This window comes from Alligator mississippiensis, chromosome 5 (assembly GCF_030867095.1).
Source record: "Alligator mississippiensis isolate rAllMis1 chromosome 5, rAllMis1, whole genome shotgun sequence".
Taxonomy (NCBI): Eukaryota; Metazoa; Chordata; order Crocodylia; family Alligatoridae; genus Alligator; species Alligator mississippiensis.
Genome location: NC_081828.1, coordinates 47,455,174 through 47,478,219, shown reverse-complemented (window position 1 = coordinate 47,478,219; position 23,046 = coordinate 47,455,174). Strand labels below are relative to the sequence as shown.

Below are 23,046 nucleotides of genomic sequence, written 5' to 3'. Positions count from 1 at the left end.
AAATTTTTAAGGTAAAGCTTTAGTACAGACTTTAATACCTTCAGAAATATTCAAGCTTTGGGTGTGAAGACTTGGATATTTGAAAACCTTCTGCTTTGAGGGGATGTCAGAGGTATCAATCATCTGTCAGAAAAGTGAAGCTAATACTGTAGACTAGTCTAATTCTTTCACTAATTATCTCAGCTGTATTAACAGCACAGGCAAATTGACATGCACGTGGATTGTGGGACCAACCTGGCTCTGAGACAACATACCATAAGCTAATTAAAATCTACTTCTGACATCTGCTGTAAACTGTATCGCTGAAAGTCTTAAATTTTACTTTACAGAAATCGGCTATGGAAAAAATACAGCAGTTGCAAACAGCAAATCAACAGGCAGCAATGAAGCTGGAGAAACTTGAGTGAGTACAAGATCTAATAATTAATTGACTTAAGTGGTCTTTTCTAGTTATAACAAATGTGTGACATTTAACTGGGAATATAATAGTTGTTGAGATGTATATCTCTTAAAAAACAAAACAAAAAAACCCAACAAAAAACCAACACCAAACTGTGGCTGGTTACTGATTTCCTTAAATCAATCTGGGAACTGTATGGCATCTTTAACAAACAGTTTGAGAATATTCCATCTGCTAAAATCAAAAAGTTAATATTATCTTCTTTCCAGGTTGTAGGAGTGAAAGCTTGCTTTTTCTGTAAAGAAATGAGTAGGGAATCAAAAGTGAGTTTGCAGTTAATCCTGAAATTTGGCACAGTAAGAGATGAAGCAGGACTTCAAGGACATGTTACCACTTTGAATGAATGAAGTCTATGTTCTAGGGCAGTGGTGCCCAACCTTCTGGCTCCATGGACCAAATGAGTGGGCAGGGTTGATCTGTTGGCCAGATCCTGCATGGGGTCAGTTCACAGGGGCAATCCTGTGTACCTGGGTCTGGCTGTACGTTGGCTTAACGCTGCTTGCCTGGATCCGGCTGCACACTGGTCTGTGGTGTTGAAATTTTGGCAGCAGGGAAGTATCGATGCTGCCACCACTCCCCTGCTACCAAATGTTCAGACCTTTGGGGAGCTGTGCAGGCCAGATCTGACCCATGGACTGGAGGTTGAGCACCACTTCTGGAGCATATAATTTAAAGTCTAATCTGAGAACACTTGGCTGCTTTGGGACTTGAGATTCATACTAGATAACTCATTGACTATGATATCCCATCTGATTCTGTAATAGCTACTGTTATCCATGTATATAAGTGCAAGAATACTGAGTAGGAGTGGCATTAACTCTCTGATATTTGGATTGCAATAATGTTTTCAATAGTATGTCCATCTGGTGCCTACACTTCCAAAGAAATGTTGCAGAGTTCAGCAAAGTGCTGCAAGAATGTTTCACAGTCTGCAAAGCCCACCTTATTAGTGGCTAACTTCAGCTCAATCTGTTTATCTAATAGGTGAGTTAGTCATGGGCTAAAGATATTTAGATGGAGAGAAGATTTGAAAGTAAAAAATTCTAGCCTGTCAGGAAAAGGCAAAAAGAGATCAATAGCTGGAAAGTGAAGCTGAACACATTCAAACTAGAAACAAGGTGTACAACTTTACTAATGAGAGTGATATGCTGTGGAGGCATCATGTCAAAGGAGAGGGTTTTTTTAAGGAAGAACTTGAAAGAGAAAATGAGATAATTTATTGATGTTTATAGATATCTCCTAAGCATGAGTGGTAGCATGGGGGCAAACTGCAGGTGCTTATTTGAAAATCCAGCAAGTGTCTACTGGAGTTTGATATTATGTGGTGATTTGAAGGGAGGACTTAGCTTCCTGACATGAATGAAAGATGTTGGTAGAGTTGGGTACGGGCTTTAAAGGGCTTTGAAAATGAAGGCAAGCATCTAACGCTGATAGAGCAGGGGATACACTGGAAGGATATATAAGGAAGGTTATTATAATTAAAGCCATGGTGTAGGAAAATTATTTTTTGCAGTCAGTGTTCTTTGGGTAAATGTGATATATTTGATTAGACCAACTAAATAGTTGGAAAAATTGTTCTTTGCAAGCTTTTGGGCACAAATGCCCTTCTTCAGGCATATAGACAGTCTGTAGGTGAATTATGTGCTCTCCTGAGTAGTGTAGAAGTCAAAATGCATGTCTGAAAATACAAATGCATGACAGTGAGGATCAGAGGGGTGGAAGACAATAGGTGTGATACAAGAAAGTGGAGGGGGAAGGGGCAATGTTGAACTAGCAATAGAAGAATGTAGCTGGTAAAATGCAGACAAGTTACCTGGGGTTATCAAATGGCAGGCAGGTTATAATGTGCCATAAATCCAGTGTCTATATTTAGTCCATAAACCTACTGGATACAAAAAATCATGAAGTGAAGTTCGTAGGCTTTTTTACGAACAGTGTTTTGTAAATTCCCTTTGAGGAGTAGAACTGAAAAATGGAGGGAAGGTGGTTATCTTGTGAGAAGTGTGCACCTACAGTTAATTGGGTATTTTTGTCTTTGCTAGATTTTCAGTGTGCATTCATTCTGGTGCACGGTTGTTGTTTGGTTTCTCCTACATGTTTTTGATCCAGGCACTTAGTGCACTGCATGAGATGTATTACATTTCTGGAGGTGCAGATGTAAGAGCCAGGAATGGCGATTGGTTCTGTTGTGAGGTGTAGTTATTGTGGGGGTGGCGGAAATGTGTTGGCAGGCTTTACGTTTCTTTCCCCAGCATGGTTTGGATCCAATTTTTTTTGCTTTGGGCCATAGGAAATTTGCTTCTGGTGATGAGGTTGGTGAGGTTTGGTGCTTGTTTAAAGACTAGGATGGGTGGTCCTGGAAAGATTCTTCAGCAGTTCTTCATATGGTATCTGGGTGGCTCTTTCAAAACTATGATCTATATCTCTGGAGGAGTGTCCTTGTTGGGTGAAAGCCCTTTTGAGATTTGTGAGGTGACGATCATGGGTGTTCTGTTCAGTGTAAATTTGGTGGTATTGGAGGGCTTGGCTGTATATTACAGCTTGCTTGGTGTATTTAGGGCGATTGCTGGTTCTGTGTAGATATGTATGTTGGTCTGTGGGTTTCTTGTATATGGTGGCATGTATTTTATTATCTGGATATTGGGGTGTACCAATAGAGATTTTTGGGGCCAATACCAATAGCTGATATTTAAGGAGGCATATCGGCTGATACCGATCTCTCCCTCTGCCCCTTCCACCACACTGGACTTACCAGCTGGAGGCAGCTGTATTGGAAATTGGAAGGGGGTGGGGGCAAATCAATGCCGCCCCCCTCCACAGGTGAGGGAGGGGGCAGGAGCAGGTGCTGCCCAGGCTGGCTGTGGTGGGGGGGGCAGAGCCACAGCTTAGCGGAAGGAGGGGGGTGACTCCTGCCACTGTTTGTGCCCCAGGAGGGTAGTGGGGGCATATGCCTCCCAGATCTGCATAGGGTGGGGCAGGCTGCAGCTAGTGCTGTGCGGGGCTCTTCTTGGTGGGGGCTGGGCTCAGAGCAGATGCTGGCAGCACTGGGAGGATGCTGCATCCACCCCAGATTTCACCACCTTTCCGCTCCCAGTGCCACCGCTGCCAGCCATCCAGCACAGTCCTGGCTCAACGCCCCACCTCCACCCATGCTCTGGGAAGAGCTGGGGCTGTGCTGGGCAGCTGGCGGCGGCAGTGCTGGGATCGAAGTGGCGGCAAAATTTGGGGTGGATGTAGCATCTTTCCAGTGCCGCTGGTGCCTGCTCCGAGCTCAGCCCCTGCCGAGAAGAGCCCTGGCTGTAGCCTGCCCTGCCTTGCCCTGCCCTGCACAGATCTGGGGAGCACATGCCTCCCCTGTGCCCTCTTGGGGTGCAAGTAGCTCTGGGAGCCACTCTCCACATGAGCCGCAGCTCCAGCCTCCCCCTGCCTTGCCTGGGCAGCACCTGCTTAACACTGAAAAATGCAAGGTCCTCCACCTTGGGAGGAAAAACCTGCAGCATCCTTATAGGTTTGGCAGTGCTATGCTGGCTAGCACTACGGAAGAAAGAGACTTGGGGGTCATGATTGACCACAAGATGAACATGAGCCTGCAATGTGATGTTGCGGCTAGTAAAGCGACCAAAACACTGGCTGGCATCCATAGATGCTTCTCAAGCAAATCCTGGGATGTCATTCTCCCCTTGTACTCGGCCTTAGTGAGGCCGCAGCTAGAGTACTGCGTCCAGTTTTGGGCTCCACAATTCAAAAAGGATGTGGAGAAGCTTGAGAGAGTCCAGAGAAGAGCCACGCGTATGATTAGAGGTCAGGAAAACAGACCTTACAACGACAGGCTGAGAGCCATGGGGCTCTTTAGCCTGGAAAAGCGCAGGTTCAGGGGTGATCTGATGGTCACCTATAAGTTTATCAGGGGTGACCACCAGGATCTGGGGGAACATTTGTTCACCAGAGCGCCCCAAGGGATGATGAAGTTGAACGGTTACAAACTACTGCAAGACCGTTTCAGGCTGGACATAAGGAAGAATTTCTTTACTGTCCAAGCCCCCAAGGTCTGGAATAGCCTGCCACCGGAGGTGGTTCAAGCACCTACATTGAACACCTTCCAGAAAAAATTGGATGCTTATCTTGCTGGGTTCCTATGACCCCAGCTGACTTCCTGCCTTCAGGCAGGGAGCTGGACTTGTTGATCTTCCAAGGTCCCTTCCAGCCCTAATGTCTATGAAATCTATGAAAACCTTTGCAAGGCATGTGAGTCTGGATCTGAGGACTTCAAAAAATCAGTGTCAGTCAGAACTGATATGGAATCTATTAGTATATACTGTGTTTTGCTATCTTGACCACAGTGACAGAAATGAACTGGGTATGTAATGGTATGAACACTAAAGAAATTCCCCTGCACTTAGTTTGACTATTTCTAGGTAATAGTGTGAAAACAGCGTCCCCAAATTAGAGAAGGGAAAACTCTTATTTTAAACATGTCTCAGACAAATATTTCTATTAATTCCTTTACAGTCTAATTCCTGTAATACATGGTACTTCCAGCATGAGTGGTATAAGATACCCTGGATGGACAAAGCCACCTCCCTCTATTACTACTCAAGTTGTCAGTCCCCTTCTCACTTGCAGCTAGAATTCTTTCAGGCATATTCCCCACCTCTCTGCTATTGTCCTTTTTAAATCTGTAGCCATCTTTCGTTCTTATTGGCTATTTTCCAAGGGCTTTCTAAAAGCAAGGGCTTTTTTTGTTTGTTTTTTGTTTTTTTTAACAAACAAACAAAACCTTTTAGCAGTTATGTTCAATACAGACCTGCAGAGCCTCTTATCTGCCAAGTGTAAGTCTTAGGTCTTAAGTCTTCAATAATGTTGCACACATTTTATACATTAAATATCTAGACTGATTTGCCACACTATCAGTTTTACTCCCGTCTTTGTACTTTTTCATGTTACATCTGAAACATACAATTCCCTTTCCTTAATGCTCCCAACCTTCTCCCTCTTTACTTAAGTAATCGTTTGGATCATACAGTCAACCCTGGAATCTTTCAACAACATCCTGCCAAAGCAGAATTTGAATTACTATCTTTAGTTTGAGTCTCTATCTGGTTACAAGGGTGTGTCTTTCTGATTGTAAGTTCTTTTAAGGTGGGGAAAAGTGTTTTCTTTTCTGTGCTCTTGAGTCCAGGGCTGTAGTGACACTTAGCATGCACTAAAAATGTCCAACTCCATTTTTTTTTTGCATTTAGTACCATTCCTGCAGAGCAGCAGGCAGAGTTCAAGCAACTGTCTGATGACATTCAGGAACTGCGGCAACTGCTAAATACGGAGTATTGTCGAAAAACGGTATGACATTTATTTCTCTCTAGTGCTTAGTGTTTTTGATGTGGATATTATTTCTTTTGGTTTGTCAGAAAACATTAGAGTGTTACTTCTGACTAAAACAAAAGATACAAAATCAAAATATGAAGGTATTTATTAAAGGTGCACCGATACGTTGGTCCTATATTGGATCGGCACTGATATGAGGAAAATTGAGAGTATCAGTAATTGAGCTTTTTTGACTGATATGGCCTATAAATGCTGTGGCGCTGGGGGGGGGCTGCAGCCACCCCAAAATTTGCCGCTGCCCACCCCGAGCATAGTTTGGCCTAGTCCCACTGGGAAGAGCCTGGTGCAGCCTCGGCCCCAGCTTGTAGCAGTAGCCTGTCCTTGCCCATGCACAGATCCGGGGGCACATGCCTACCCCCTTGCCTCCCTGGGCCCAGCTGCAGTGGGCCCCCAGCTGCCCCCCATCCTGCTTGGCCTGAAGTGTGGTGGCTGCGGTGGCTCTGGCTCACATGGGTAGCAGCGGAGCGAGTCCAGCCCCAGCATGGGCTGGAGGGAGCAGGAGGAGAGGCCTGTGACATGTCCCCTCCCCTGGGCCTGGGCTGCTGTGCTGCTCCAGGCAGCATGGTCATGGCCCCTCCTGCCCCCCAAGCAGCATCTCCCAGCTGCCCTGTTTCTGCAAGCATGGGCACCAGCCCCAGTGCTGTCAGCCTGGCCACACAGCTCTCCCTTGCCTCCTTACCCCCCACACTAGAAGGGGCAGGTGCCTTCCTGCCACCCCTCTGCCCTGCCACAGCCCGCAACCCTTTGAAATATTCTTGTGATCCACTTTTGGGTCATGACTTGTGGGTTGAGAAATACTGTTCTAAGCAGCTAAGAGAATACTGTGGCTATCATTGGGTGATGGTGAAATTTGAAAGGCTTGCTCTTAACAGATCAAAAGACCCTGACCACTTTAAAGGTGATTCTGGTAGAAAGGAAGGGGAGGAGGTGGTCAGCATGCCATGAGGCTGACAAACTGATGGGGAAATAGGCAGGAGTTGCAGGCCAGCTGGCTCAAGCAGGGGCAGCTAACAAACTATGTGAAGGCCATGAGGTTAGACTACTTTCTGTGGTGTTTACCTTATGTACCTTCTGTATTCCTACTATTTTTAAAATTCAAAAGTACTCTCTTGGTGCATCTACATGTGTGCTTTACTGCAGACTAATTGGCTTTGCAGTAAAGCATCACAGTCTACATGTGTGCTGGTATTAAGGTGCAGTAAACTAATTAACTCCACCATAGGATAGTACTGTCAAGGACAGCACTATGGTGGAATACTTTACTGTGCTGAAATGCACATGTAGATGGCGACTGGGGGCATAAATTGTGCCTAATCAACCTAGCCAGCTAGGGTCTTGACTCAAATTGCTGCTATCCTGGGCACACGTGTAGATGCTGCACCCAACAACAGTTGACTCTGGCATGGACTGCACCAGAGTTTATTGCATCACCTTCATTTCACACGTAGATGCACCCATTGAGATAATTGTCCCTATATGTAACCACAGCTTCTGGAGAGAAGTCTATAACAGGGTCCCTGACCACAGTGAGACCTTCTAAAGTATTCATGGTTGATGGTAAGGGGGTTGTAATCCAAACTGATGTTGCATCTCAGGTGAGAGGTAAGGGCCTTGACACCTGTGGAAGGGTACTTGGTGTCAGAAGTGTAGAAGCTATATAGTAAATGCTCAGGTCACACATGTAATTGGCTCCTTTCTTAACTGTTGAACTGTTTTCTTCATTAGACAGCTTTGCAAGAAGTAACCTCACAAAAAAAATCAGAAGTTTCGGAGAGAACCCGAAGTCTCGTAAGTATAATACAATTTAACTGGTGTATGACTGGTAGCCTGCAGTAAGTGATGAACCTTGTCTTTTGAGAGTTTCATATTTAGTTTGAGTTTTTCAAGAGAAGCACAATACGAGCAGTTTAGAAGATGAGATTTAGGATTACATTATAGAAGCCACTTTGTCTGTGCAAAGATTAATCTGCACAAGAAGAATTAAGTCTGTTTTTTCTTGTCACGTTTGAAATGCCATTTTCTGGAACAGAAGTTCCTTTAGGCCTTCTCTAAGGCTAGAGTAAGTACAGGCGTGTCTTACTCTGTACTTCGTGTCAAGACCCCAGTGCAGCCCCAGCCTGCAGTGGCAGCCACCCCACCCTGCTCCGCTCGCAGATCTGGGGGCAAGCACCCCCCATACCCTCCTGGGGTGTGTACTGCAGCGGGAGCTGAGCCTCCTGGACAAGCTGCGGATCCCTCCTGTGCCTGTCCCACCCGGGCTGGGCAGCCCTGGCCCCACTTCTCCCTCACCGCAGGGGCCTTGATCTGCCACACGCCTTCCCTCCCTGCTCCCCTTCCAGCACAACAGATTTACCAGCTGGACACCTCTTCAAGCCACAGGGCTGCATATCAGAAATCAGATTGGTATCAGCCAATATGTCTCCTTAAAAATTGGCTATCGGTATCGGCCCAAAAAATCTCTATCAGTGCACCCCTTGATAATTTTAATGATACCTACCTTCCATTTCAGTTTGAAATGAAAATCCTTTGTGGAGGTGGTGAATTTCTTTCTTTTTGGCCTTAAATCAGAAAAAGTGATTGGATCAGCGGTGTTGCTCAAGATACAGCCTTATCATTGACCTGCAGTGCTGCCTTGTAGGTCTTGGATTGGCCCCATGTGCTGCATGCAGCAGTGAGTAGAACTCATCTGGTGTGCACTGCACATGGGGCTGTGGCTGAACCTGGTGTGTGTAGCACACAGGTGTGGGGCTGATCCAAGGTACACAATGAACATGGCATTTATACTGGACTGGCCCTGAATTCTGCATCCAGAGCTGGTCTATTTTGGGTCCACAGACTGGCTTATGCTGCAGTTGGCATGCACAGCTGGTCCAGTGCAGGTGCCACATGCAGTGCACACCCTGTATGGACTCTTCACACCACATACAGCGTGTAGTTCTGGGATCAGTGCATGCTGCATACAGTGACCATACCAGACTGGCTCTGCATGCTGGCTCTGCTGTACTTGTCTGGTTTGTGGGTCTGATTTGGCCTGCAGGCTGGCTTCATGCCTGTCATTAGGCTCATGGGGCCTGATGTGTTAGATACTACTGGACCTAGATCATTATGATAACATACAAGTACCCAAATGAATTAAGTAGGTTAAAAGGGGATGAGATTTTTATTGTGCATCAGCTGCTTTGTTGCAATTGCACATGTGCATGCTCTTACTCTGCAGTGAGTAGAAGCTAAAGAGCTTATGTACAAGCAGTTACCACAAGTAACTGGTGTGCAATAAAGCTCTGCCTCCTTAACACTTGGTACGTTACCCATATGTCCATACTCACAATTTGAGATGGTATTTGAGATAGTATAGTATGCAAGGGACAGAATGTTGTTGAAATCGGGGTACATGGCAGGACACACTGCATATTAGTATATTTAATAATCATAAATGTTCCCTTTTTTGTTGTGTATTCCTTTTTTGTTGAGCATGTTGCAGTGACAAAGAGAGAAAAAAGAGACAAATAAGAGAGAGAAAAAGGAGAGCAGAGAGAGAACCAGGCACACACACACACACACACACACACACACACACACACACACACACACACACACACACACACACACACACACACACGAACAAACGCAGAGAACCAAAACACACCCAGAACAGACAAATACATACAAACATCCAGAACCAGACACACGTGCGCTCACACAGAGGCAGACAAACACACAGAACTAGATGTGCAGGCGCATGGAGGCAGGCTCCTGGGCCACGACAAAGTCTGACCCAACAATGCCCTGGTCCCGGCAGAGCCCCTGGGCTGCAGTGCAACTGGCCGAGGCCCTGGCCTGGAGCCTGCCCATCAGCCCAACCACCCACCCTGCACAGCTAAGCTCGCAAAAGGTTAAGTGCTCCTGGCAAGGGGCAGCACCAGCCTCATCCTTTGCACGGCTGGGCTGGGGCTGGGCTTGGAATGGGTGGGAGTCAGGCAGGCTCAGCTGTAAGCCCTGCTGCAAGCAGTTTGGGCTCTGTGGTTGGCAGCAGCTACTGGAGCCTGGCCTGGCTGCAGCCAGGAGGCTGCAAATGGCTGCTCCAGGCTCCGGCATCAGCTCCATACCAGCAGGTGCAAGTGCATCTCAGAGTAGATGGTGGGGATAGGGCCTGAGCCAGCACAGCCCTCCCACTGTCCACTCTGAGGTGCACATGCAGTTTCTGCCAGCATGGAGCTGATGCCAGGGCTACGGACCTTGGTGCAGCTGTTTGCAGCCTGCCTACTACAGCTGCCCAGAGCCCAGGCTGGCTACAAACAGCTGCACCGGGCTACGGAGCCCGGCCATCAGCTCTGCGCCGGCAGCAGGGAAAAGGCCAGGGTTACACTGATCAGGCCGCTCCCCTACCATCTGCTCCGAGGCGTGCATTCACCTATCGGTATGGAGCTAATGCCAGAGCTCGGAGCAGATGTTTGCAGCCTCCTGGCTGCAACCAGCCCAGACTCTGGGTAGCTGCTGCCAACCACGGTCTGCTTGCAGCAGGGCTTGCAGCTGCCCAGCCGCCTGCTGGGAGCAGCCCGGGCTTCGTGGCTGGCAACAGCTGTCTAGAGCCCAAGCTGGTGGTGGCGTGCCGAGCAAAATGGCCTCACGTGCCGTGCTTAACACATGTGCTGGGGGTTGCTGACCCCTGGTACAGTGTTAAGGTTGCGTTTGTTTGCTACCTTTGTAAATTTCTGGCTTGAATACTTAGCTGTACAACTGTAACATTGTTAAAAGCAGTTTAGTATTTGATAGAAAAATTACATCATCTTTTTATGTTTTTGAAGAATTTGAAAACACTCCATGGTAATGGGTGGGTAAATAGGACAGTGCCTACATTCCTGGCAATAGCTTTTGCTGCCTTAGATATTGTAACATGTCCTGACCAATATTCTCTTTTCATAGTATAAGTACTGGGCAACAGAAACGAACAAAAATCACAAATATTCTTATGAATATAGCTGGCTTTCGAGCTCTGTTGATACTTGTGCCCTTTTATTCATGAGCATATGGGTGTATTAATTCTGATTGCTGGGAATCTTTGCAGCTAGCAGGAATATGGCAAACAGTCTGTAATCATGTTACTTAAAACTGTATAATGATAGGAGCTGAACTTAAGCCTTATGGTCGTAACTCTGATATTACCTTACCTGAGTGCTTTGCATGGCAACTACAATATGCTTTTGGATAACTTAATAATTTTTGGGGTTTTTTCAACGAAAATGCCAAAATGATTTTCCTGATGTGGAACTACATAGTCTGTAGAAGCCACCTCCGGTGAGCGTCTTGTGTTAATATGAATCTTGCCTCTGAACTTTTCCCCCCACTTAAATCAGAAAACAAGTGCTCACTTGACTTAAAATTAAAATATTAAAGTATTAAATATGAAAATTAAGTATTAAAATGGCTGCTAGAGATAAAGTATATATTTTAATTTTCTTGTTAATTAGAATGAGCTAAAAGTGACAATAGCTACATTGAAAGAAGAACAAGAGCAGCTGAAATCGCAAATCGTGGAGTCTCCGGAGGAACTGAAGAATTACAAAGAACATATGAAAGAGACTGTTCAGAAACTAAAGAAAGCTAAGGTGAGACTTGATTGATCAGTGTACTTTTGGTTAATTTTGTTCTGTCTTGGGGGGAAAAAACAGTAATATGAGCCTTTGTCTTCTGGAAAGATATAGAGAGCTGTTTGTGATTTCTTTTTTTAAGTCAATTGGTGATTTAGTTTAGAAATGTTTTGTAAAGAATTTAAAAAACAAAAGAAATAAGCAAACCCTGCATCTTTGACCTTTTCCTACGCTGCAGGGTGCAGAGTTGCTAGACCTAGCTTTAAATGGAAACAAGCTGTCAGGCTGGCAATGTGCAGCCTAACAAAGGCTAATTTATCCTTTTTGGCACTCATGCCATAAATTAGCTCCTCACCTTCCCCAAATGCCATTTTGATCCCCTTGCCTCTATCTGATCTCCTGTTCTGCTTCCTGCCCTGTGCTCCCTGCCAGATCTCTTGCTCTGCCTTAGGCTCCCTGCCCTGTCTCCCACTGTGCTGCCTGTCCCCTCCCTGATCTGCAATGTGTCACTCACAGAAGCTGCCTGTGCCATTTGTGGACTTGTGCCACAGGTTGGCCACCCCTGGATTAGTTCACATAGAACTGTGTGGCTGGAGTTAGAAGACCTTGTCCAGTGTGCAAGCTATCTGTGTTATCTACTTGCAGGCTGCAGCCTGCATTGTAGATCCATTCTCTGTGGAGGTGTAGTAAGATTTCTTTTAAGCATGCTAGGACCACTCATGCTTTGGTAATTCCCATCCAAAACTGCTCTGCTTTTAATACTAAACTTGGAGACCTTAAATTTCTTGTTACTTGTCCCTGTCTTTGTCCTGGCATTTCAACATGGGAATGGCAGTTGTCTTGCAGCTCTTGGTCAGGTGCTCCAGAATTATCTCTGTTCTCACTTAATATTTCTGAAGCTGGAGTTTTCTCTCTGTTAGTTTTGGATAAAATGGTTCCAGCTTAATTTCAAAATCATCCTAGATTCATTCAAGTTCAAAATAAATCTAAAGGAAAAAGTTTATTTAGGGAACCCAATCCACTTAAAATCCTAGCTACAAAAAGCTAAAAGTAGCTTCAGGAACTAGACATATCCCTGAGTCCCCCTTCTAATTTATGGTTTTTACAATAATTTCTTCCAATTTAATGTTTCACTACTGTTGAAATGTGAAAAGGCCTATAGCAAATGAGGGGAAACTAAATGGCTATGTAGGGAGAAAATTGGTATTGGCTAAGCCTATGTCTGTCAAATGCACAAAATAAGCAGGGGAATATAGAAGAAAATGTCTCTAACTTCAGTTACATGCCCATCTTTTTATTTAACTTTAAAATAGTAGGTAGACATGAGAAGCACAAAGACTTACCATTCATAAAGTTTGTGTTTGTCTTTTATAGCTTGTGATCAAGACTGGTTCATTTTTACATTTAGTGAAGTGTGCATAATTCACACTCCTTCAGATTTCTCTCTGTGATTATGTAGCTTTTATTTTTGCGGGGTTATGGTGGTGGTTATTACTATTTGACTGCTATCAGACATCCTGGCTTTCGCTGCTTTTATTTTAATTATACTTTTCCACTGTATCACTTGCATTTCCACCCGCCCTACAAGAGCTTGTAACACACTGAATTAATTGGTTTATTTCCTCCTATCTAAATATTTGGTTAGATATCACACTTATAAATCCTCCATTACCTTCCTAAAGCAATGATTCCTTTCGTGCTGCCTAGTGTTGTTATACTTAAATTTTATCACCTTTTTGTAAAGCTAAAATTTGAGTTACTGTATTTTTTTAAATTTGTGCTTCCATCAGAGTGCAGGAAAATGTGTATTGCTGTATTAAAGAAAAATGAATATATTTCTATTAATAGCCCTTCCTTAATTTTTAAAGCAAGATATCATTGAGAAGTATGAAAGTTATCGAGACTTAGTTGAGATTCTGCCATCATGTCAGTTGGAAGTGCAGTTATACCAGAAGAGAATGCAAAGCCAAGGAGAAAATGTGGACAGAATGGCCAGCATCTTATCAGAGGTTTGTATCAGATGTGTGATATCTTCTAATGTGGAACTTATTTCAAAGCAAAACAGTATCTTTCAGTTCCCAGGCATAGGTCTGTTAAGTCCCTCATCTGCTTTGCCAGTCATCTTTCATTTCAATAATTCCTTTTATCCCAAAGAATGTCAAGCCACGTCAAAAGCTGTGAAATGCAGCTATTGGTTAGCTGGAGAATAGGAACCACTCTACATCACTGGAGAGGAAAGGGAATCTCTTTAACCACCTTTATTAGTGTCTGAGTCCCAATAGTGGAAACTGTTAACCTTTATTGGGCCATTTTGTATTGTTGGGGATGTGGGAGGGAAGAGTTGTATGAAGGAAGGTAGAGAAGGAACACATTAATTTGACTTTGTTCTATTTATAGATAGATTAGAAACGTAAAGGCTGAAGTATCATTGTACTTGAACCTATTTATTTTAATGACAACTGGAAATGTTGTTATCATTACTACAGGACCAGCATTTATTAATTACACTTTAGCAAAGTCCAACTTCATAACAAATGTTGCACCTTGCAACAGTTGCTATAAGTTTTAGTAAACAATGCCTACACTGACTGTTAATTAATCTTAAGGTTGCCCTCAAGCCAATATCTGTTGATCCTGTATTTGGGAAACCAATGGTACTCAACTTCTGATTCATTTCTGTAATGTGTTTGGAACTTACCTGTGTGCTTTAGGTCTCAAGTGTGTGCAGTTAGCCAGCAACAATCGCACAAATCCCTGGTCCCTTGTTCTGGCACTTTTGTACTGCCTGGGTGCAGAGACAAGCCAGAAGGAGAGATCTAGTAACTTACAGAATGATTTCCAATTCCTGCTGTGAATGGTACAAAGGAATCTGGGATATATCTTTTGCCACGCTTCCAAAATAAGAAGCACAATGTGAATGTATTTTGGTCTAGGATATTAGATATGCTGTTAAGATATGGCTTGGTTTGATTGAAGATGACCTCAAGTTTGATCTGAAATATCAATGTTAGATATATCCTAAATGATGTGACCTCATCAAGCCATATCTATTAAATATTTGATAAAAGCTGAAATTAATGCTTGGATTTACAGTAAAAATCAAGTGATGTCATAGCCATAGATTCATAGATGCTAGGGTCAGAAGGGACCTCAATAGATAGAGTCCGACCCCCTGCCTAGGTAGGAAAGAGTGCTGGGGTCAGATAACCCCAGCCAGATGCCTATCTAGCCTTCTCTTAAAGACCCCCAAGGTAGGGGAGAGCACCACCTCCCTTGGAAGCCCATTCCAGATTTTGGCCACCCTTACGGTGAAGAAGTTTTTCCTGATATCTAGCCTGATATTTGCCAGCTATCAAAATAAGAATGAGTAATTTTTTTTATGTTAGTAAATATCCAGTAGAGAAATACCATGTCTTTAGTTTTGCAGAATCTCTTTTCAGTATTTCTTCTAAAATTCTACAGGTCAGAAATCTGGAGGACCAGATTGAGAGTGCTCAGAGAGAGCTGAAGAATGCCAAGACAGATGAAATGTCCTTAAAGAGACTAGTCACTGCTAAACATGAGAAGTTGTCTACAACTGGAATAAGGATAAAGAAGAAACATGAAGATGTTGAGCAATATAAGCGCACAGTATTTGAGTATGGATGAGTTGGCATTTTTGCCTCTGCTGCTTTATCTCTAATATACACTTCCAAAATTCATGTCCCTGGTACAAACATGTGGCCAATAGTGTACAGGGAAATGGGAGTGATGAGGAGGGATAGTTCTCTTAAGACCAGTAATGCTGTAGGCAGGGACTTGGGGTCTCAAATCAATAATTGCAATGTGACTTGACAGCAGTTCTTTTATTGGATTACTAATTTAATTTATAATGCGTATTCTTGGTTCTTTTATCTTTTTAAAGAAAATGTCACATTGGGATAACTTTCCAACTTATCAGACTTCAACAAATCCCCATTTGCCTTTCATGAACTGTTCCTGATTTCCCTTGCTACTTTTGCTCATTATCAAAGATGTTCATGACCCATAGAGAAACGGGGGTTTGTATCTCGGAGGAGTTTTAACCTGATGCAACTCTTCTGAAAAAAACAAAAGGAAAAGTATAATTTGACCAAAGCTTCTCTGCCCACCTTCTTTTCTACTTGATACTATAGGGAAGTCCTAAGGTTCTGTTTATAACATGATTATCTCCATGAAGGAAGTCAATAATATTGCAAACATAGGACTAATGGCCTCATTGTGAGATCAGGGAGTTGCTGGCCTGCATTCGAGGGAGATCTGGGACATCAAGCTTTAATAACATCAGAAAGAACGCACAAAATTATTGCCCAATTGAATTTTGTGGCATATCGAGGTGTCTCAAATTCTGGTCATTCTCGGTATTTGTGTACACTACAGAAACCTAAATCTAGACTTTGTGGTAGAACTCCCTGGTTTCCTACTCTTTGAATTTCAAAGCAGCTTAAAATATGTCTAAAATGGAGGTGTTGGTTCAGTTTGAAACAAAAAACAGTTTGAAATGAACACTGTAGCATAATGTTCCCTGCTAGTAAGGCTGCTGTCAGTTTCTTTGTTTTCAGTGTACTGTAGATTTTGCAAATACTGCACATAACTTGTAGATGTGACCCCCATGTTCAGTGCTGGGGACAGAGCTTCTCCTGTGGTTTTAGTTTCACATCCTGGCTTGAACCCAGATTGTGTTTTGGTCTAGACCAAGGATTGGCAACCTTTCGCTAACAGCAGGCCATATTCAGTCTTAAGGTGTGATGGAGTGTGTATATAATTTACACTTGGCAAATACACACAGCTGATGTTCCACCAAGTGAGTAGAGTGGGAGGGGGGTGAGGGGATTCTGTTTCTGTGAATGGCTATTTTAGTCAAGAACAGGCATTAGCTGTACACTTTCACCAGCCAGGAAGGCCATGGCTTGGAGTCAAAAGTCTTGGATCACATCTTCTGGGAAGTGCTTAATCTGGTGGTCTTTAGATGGACATAACATCCTTGTTTTGGCTCTGATATCTGTTGTCACATGAAATAATTCAAGTTAAGATCTTCCCTGAGATGCTTCATGAGCTTGCTTGAGAAGGTGAAGGTTGTCACCTGCTGTCACAGTCTTGCCAGTATGTTGATGGGATGAGGTGGGCTAGCAAAGTCTGTAGTGTCATTGTGGTGCTCATTAGGCAGACTATATGGGATGCCTCATTACTGAGTTCATACATGGGTTGGAATTGACAGCAGATCATTTAATTCATGTCACTGTTATCAATGTCAAGCCCATGCCTAAGTATATTGGTTCTGTGCGGTAGGTAAATGTCTGGAATCTGGCTTCCTAGATTCTGCTTTTCCTTTGTCAAAGTTCTTGACAAAGGAAGTTGTTTATGCCAATGGGATGGGCTGAGTGGAGGGGTTTTTTGGGGGGTTTTTTGTTTTTTTTTGGTTTGCTAGATGCCATAGGAAAGGCTAAAGTACTTTTTTGCAATGTAAGCTGATTGACTCCTGAGTGATTGCAGTTGAAGTTGGAGTGGGTTTGCTAGAAACATGGTGGCATAGCAACAATGGAACTGGCAACAGCAATAATAATGGGGCTGATTAAATTCCCTGATTTCTTTTTTGAAGTCATTAAGTTTTTACTGATTTACACCTGTTTTTCAGTTCAAATCACTGTTAACCGGCACGGGTAGGGAATGGCCCATTCCTCACTTGTGCTGGTTAACAGAGATTTGAACTGAAAAACGGGTGGTGCTGGTAAGCTAAAAGTACCGCTCTGCTGGTTATGAGGCACAGGTTTCTGTCTGGATGTGGGGGACAGGGGCAGCGGTGTTGACCACACACAGCAGTGTGCAGGGGGGGTGGTCGTGGGCATGCAGGGGTTGGGGGAAGGTGGCTGGAGCTGCTGTCTGGGGGAACAGGGCTCCTGAATCTGACCCCAGGCGAGGCAGGCCAGGCTGACTGGTGACTTGACTGACCTGGGGCAGACGGATCCAAGCTGCACCCCAGCAACTCTGGGTTCAGCCCTGCCCTAGGTGCTGGGATCTGTGAGCCCCTGTGGTGGGCACTGTACCCAGCTGCTCTGCATGGGCCTGTGGGGCTGGAGCCGCTGCCTGGGGACACGGGGTTCCCAACTCTGACCCTGGCTGGGATGGGAGGTGCTGGTGCCAGGGTCAGGGTTGGGTCCCCCCTCCTCCCACCCCACATCTGGCCACACACCACTCCCCGTCCCCCCAAATGCCAGAGCAGCCTGGCAGCAGGCTGCTGCAGCAGCGGGGAGGGGCGTGAACACAGCCAGGAAAGAAAGGCAGGGTGCAGCACCATGTGCTTCCTACCGCTGATCTGTGTGCGAAGATCCCAGTGCAGGCCCCCCAGCGCACAGGCCTCCTGGGGGGCACATAGCAGCAAGAGCTGCGCCCCCCCGCCCTGCACCAACTGACAGCTCCCCCCTGATTTGCTCCCTGCTGCAGCCCCGGTAGCAGTTGATGGGCTGCGCCGCGCCCTCCCCCCACCCATTCTTTAGTCCCAGCCTTACTCCCTCCCCAATTTATACTGTTTTTTTTTTACCTTTTCTTCCTTTTATTCTGATTTCATCCTGGTTTTTTGTTTCAGAGATAAACCCCCAAAATTCCTGGATTTATTAATTTTTTTTAAATAACCTGAGAATGCAGAACACTAATTTTGTAGTGTGTTCCGCAGGGTCAGGACTGTCCAACATTAAGGTCTGGTCATAATAGCCATTGATGTCAGTGCAAAACTTAGTTGTTGCTTTTCCTGAATTGTTTTCAAAACAGGCTGCCCAGATCCTTCTTAAACCCTGGAGTTTCCAAAAGCTAATCTGTAAGCAATTTTCAAAGCACAGTGCAAATTAATTACACCGTCTCAGTGATAGGAGTATTGTCTCATTTTAAAGAATAAATGACAGAAGTTCAAGTCCTACTTGGTGTTTTAGCTGGCCTTCATACCATACTGCCCACTAGAGCATGATGAATGCATTGCTCAAAGGTAGAAAACTACTAAAGACCCACACTTCGACTGTTTTTATGTTGGTATGTCTCTAGTGAAGTCAGTTTTGACAGCAGCTGAGAAATTTAATCTGTAATTATTAATGTAATGTACATTATAATAATGTTAATTATTAATACCTTTGGATTTTGTTTTCTTGATGCTAAACGGCTTGAGGATTTAAGAGTAAAGCAACTTTCCTGATGCCAGTGTGATAGAGATAATTGTGCATGTAGAGAAATAAGTATTACTAATCCTGCAAATGCAGCTCTGTATTATGATTTAGAAAATCACTTTCATTGACATACATCTGTGGTGCAAAATCCATCTTTGTGCTTCTGTTTAATTTGGGGTTAATGTCATGGTTTAGCACTCACTATTTCATTACTTATTGCTTTAGGCATTGTAACAGAGTGCAGGAAAAGAGAGGGGCTGTTTATGAGAAGGTGACAGCAATTCACAAGGAAATCAAGCAAATAAGATCCAAAGTTCAGCAGCTGAATGAGAACACTGAAAAAGAAAAAATGAAAGCTCAGGTGAGCATGAGCTCTTTTTAATTGTCTGGACTTTTGGTTGCTACTGAGGTGTCTTTATTATGAGTTCTGTAGCCATTATAATAAACCAAGAAGACTGTTCCATGTCAAAGCTTCTAAGAGTTGTAATCACTGCTGCCTAATTAAATCTGAAAATGAGTTTCTAGGATCAGCATGATCTCACTTTCCTTCTTATCCACAAAAGAAAATCTGCCACAAAATCAGTACATGAGGCCTGTGGCAAAGAAATTAATGCTTGATTAAGTACGTCAGTCAAGAGAGATCAGGAGTTCCACATAGCCCCTTTATATGTTCGGTATCCTTGAGTCCAAAAAGCCACTTCCCATTTCTCTGCCGGTAGCAAGAACATTGGAAGTTGTGAGACTAAAGATTAGCTCATTGGAATTATGTAGTCCACAGGGTTTTAAATGTCATTGATTTTTAAGCTGTTTTCAAAATGTATTAGCACGTTAATTAGCAGCCACAGTTTGGCATGTTAACTGTAGTAAACTACTTGTGGTTATAGACAGCTATACTCCAAGGCAGAGCCAGCACCTGTGAGATGTGGGAAGTGAGCTGTAACTTCTGGGCTCTCCTACTTGGAGCGGAGGATTGTGGAGATGTTCCTGTGCTCTGCTGTCTTGTCCACCTTCTCTGTTAGTACTAGCCCTTACTGATCCTGTACATTGATCCCCCCAGCAGCAGATTTAAGAAACACCTTGTCCCCATGCATTATCTACTGTCCACGTGAGCTGTGTTCTCCTGAGAAACTTGGGTGTGCTGCAGGAGGGAGGAAAGGGGCTGGGATGTGGCACAATTGGCCTTCTGAAAACTTGGTGAGATCCCATGCCTAACAGACTGTCTCGTAACTTGAGGCTCTCTTATAAGCCCTTATTCAGGGATCTGTGGGTTTGGGGAAAAATAGCAGGGTACCAGGGAGGCATTTTCTTCCTGTGGATTTTGGATATTCAGGGCTGCTGTTCTGTGGCACTAGAGATGGCTCATTGGAGAGTAGGGAGCTTTGCAGGTCTGGGAGCTGATTCCTGTGGACTTTAGGGGATGGCAAATACTCTTGCCCTCATTCCTCCTTGGTTTGTTCTAGCTTTTTGTCTTGCTTGGGGGCGCTTCCTCCTGAGTGGGACTGAGCACAGACTTGGAATCGATCAAGTTCATGCATCATCTCTTAAATTGTCTGTTATTGCTGATACTTGATATTATTGTGGATATGCAAGAAACTAATTTCATCCTAATTATCTCATCTTAGGAGATCTACTTGAACCTACGGGCTGGCTTGGAGAAGTACCATGAATCTTTGGCAAAGATAGCAGAGAACTATGCAACCTCAAGAGATGCAAAAATTGCTGAACTAAAGATGGGACTGCTTAGTGTTCAGGCTTCTTGAACTAGCTCTTAGACTTGCTTTCCTTTGTTCTGCTTTTATTATATTTATCCTCGGGTCTCAATTTGAAAGATTGCATTTTGTGTGGGAGGGATAATTACTCAAGATAAAAAAAATCTGTTTCTCACAAAATCCATCAGTACACATTTAGTGTTACAGGTAAACCCTCAGTGTCAGCTGATTATTGTGGGTGCAAGAGGGCTTAGCCAGCCTGCTGACACCTTTTTTTTTTGGTCAATTCTGATTCTTCTGATGGCAAAAATGCCAGTTTGGCTTGCAAAACTCGCCTGTGGCTTGCTATTAGCTCTTGGAATAACTGTTTTTTCCAGATGTTGATGCATCTCAACATGAAGTGCATCCTCAAATCTCAGTTTTGCTACATTTGAGCTATACTGAACAGAATCTGAATGACCCCATATTCTGTCTGATCCAGTGATCATAATCATAGTGGGACAGTAAATTTTTCTTGTATGACCTCTGGTTTGCCTGGCCTCTGAGAAGCCCTCAGAGGAAAGTTTCCTACTTGGGGAACCATACAATTTTATTTAGTGGTGTCCCTCTTGAACCTTGAATTCAAGGTCCCTGCTTTGTGTGGTATTGAACATTCATTTGTTTCTACAGGATGAGTCCATATTTTGGTGAACACTTTAAAAAAAAAAAAAGTGTGGACTGATATCCTGTACATTTGCATAGAAATCACTATTTGGCCAAATGGGGTATGAATTGTTACAGTACGTATGTAGTGCATTGTATTTATACAAGTCTTTACAACATCTATTTAGTCTCACTTTTCTATTGTTTTCTTTCCCCTATTCAGTGTGATCATTATCTCTTTGATGTAACATTTAGTTTTTCAATCTAGAATACTGCCGGACACATTTTATTAAATTTTTCTACTTTGCCCAAAACTGCTTCTTGCAATTATCACTCAGTTGAGAACTTCAGGATTTAGCTTTAAATCTGTCTATTCATGTCCATTCTTCTGTTTCTCCCTTTCCTTTTTTGTCTGGATTTTCAGTATCCCTTAACTCCTTTTTTTTTTTTTTCCTCCCCATTTTGCTAAAGTCTGTTAGGGTAAAATTTTTAAAAGGTATGTCATGTAAATGTTTTTTGGAAATAAGATTTCAGCATTTTTTGACAACTGCATTTAAGCTATTATTTCTTAGTTGACACAGCTTTTGTTTTAATTATTTCAACCCGTCTCTCCATCACCAACATAAATAAAATGTGATTACTAACATGAAACATTTTTTAATTTAATTGATTTGAGTATATTTCTAACAATGTTTAATTTAAAAAAAGTAGGAGAAATGCAAGTCACTTCATAGTAAAGGGGTAAACCTATATTCTAGAATCATAGAAAATTAGGGTTGGGGAAGGAACCTCAGGAGGTCATCTAGTCCAACCCCCTGCTCGGAGCAGGACCATCTCCAGCTAGATCATTCCAGCCAGGGCTTTGTTAAGCCGGGCTTAAAAACCTCTAAGGGTGGAGATTCTACCACCTCTCTAGGTAAGCCATTCCAATGCTTCACCACCCTCCTAGTAAGACAGTTTTTTTTCTAATATCCAATCTAAACCTCCCTTGCTGCAAAATATATATTCAAACCCATTTCAGAATAGTGGGCATAATCTCTACATTCCATTTTTAAACTGCTTTCTGCAGATACTAATGACCTGCAGGTCCAGTAGGGGTTATGGATCATTTGAACCTCAAAACAAAAATCACTTGTTTAGGAGCCCAACTTCCAAATGTTGGGTTTTAAGTTGTCCTACAACCAAAATGTTTAAGAAAGTTTTAAATTACAACTATTCAGTAAGAAGCTGCAGGAGTAATACAATATATTTAAATGTATGTAAAAATCTATGCTTATAACAAATGGATAGTCAAAATGTAATGACTGAACATGAATATCAGTAAATGAAAATAATTTACCATAATTTTCAGTCTAATTATATGTAGTCTTATAACTGCAATTAATTCAGAGACCATCAAGGATTTGAACATTATCTCTTGTATACAGGATCTTCATAAAGTCCTTGTGCACTTTTAAATTTTAATAACTTAAGTTGTGCACAAGGACTTTATGAAGACCCTGCATTTACTCAGAAACCCAAAATACAAGGTGCATGAGGACACTGAAACATGGTCCTTATGGCCCTTCCTTCTTTTAAATGCAGAGAGGTACTTAGCTGTGTTAATCTGAAGTCAAAGTAGAGGTGCACCTTATCATAGAATCAGTGGACCAGAAGGGACCTGGAAGATCATCAAGTCCAGTCCTCTGCCATAGGCAGGAGGTTAAAGAGCTCAAACAAGCTCAACAAGGTGCTTATCCACCCTTCTCTTGAACACCTCCGAAGATGGCAACCACACCACCTCTGCTGGGAGTGTGTTGCAGGTTCTAGTTACCCTTACAGAGAAGAAGTTCTTCCTGATGTCCACTCTAAATCTTCCCTCTCTTAGCTTGTGTCCATTGGTCCTTGTCCTCCCAAGAGGTGCCTTCTGGAAGAGTTGCTTTCCCCAAATCTTGGTGCTCCCCCTGACATACTTGTAGGTGGCTATCAAGTCACCTGTCAGCCTTCTCTTACTCAGACTGAACAAACCTAGTTCCTGGAGTCTCTCCTCATATGGCCTATTCTCTGATCATGTTGCCACTTTTCTCTGCACTCTCTTGAGCTTATTGGCATCCTTC

The 23,046-nt window shown here is 43.4% G+C and overlaps 1 protein-coding gene across 2 annotated transcripts in view; it reads left to right on the top strand.

Annotated features, from left to right (window-relative positions):
- The window catches only part of NUF2 (NUF2 component of NDC80 kinetochore complex), a 34,908-nt gene extending 13,307 nt beyond the window's left edge, over positions 1 to 21,601 (top strand). For both annotated transcript variants that reach the window (XM_014595998.3, XM_059728317.1), the window contains 8 exons: positions 330 to 403; positions 5,701 to 5,797; positions 7,568 to 7,630; positions 11,311 to 11,448; positions 13,299 to 13,439; positions 14,893 to 15,068; positions 18,825 to 18,960; positions 20,222 to 21,601. In XM_014595998.3, the coding sequence (XP_014451484.2) occupies positions 330 to 403; positions 5,701 to 5,797; positions 7,568 to 7,630; positions 11,311 to 11,448; positions 13,299 to 13,439; positions 14,893 to 15,068; positions 18,825 to 18,960; positions 20,222 to 20,359 (963 nt within the window). In that variant the 3' untranslated portion in view covers positions 20,360 to 21,601. The remainder of the gene's footprint in view (positions 1 to 329; positions 404 to 5,700; positions 5,798 to 7,567; positions 7,631 to 11,310; positions 11,449 to 13,298; positions 13,440 to 14,892; positions 15,069 to 18,824; positions 18,961 to 20,221) is intronic.
- The last annotated feature ends 1,445 nt before the right edge of the window (positions 21,602 to 23,046 follow it).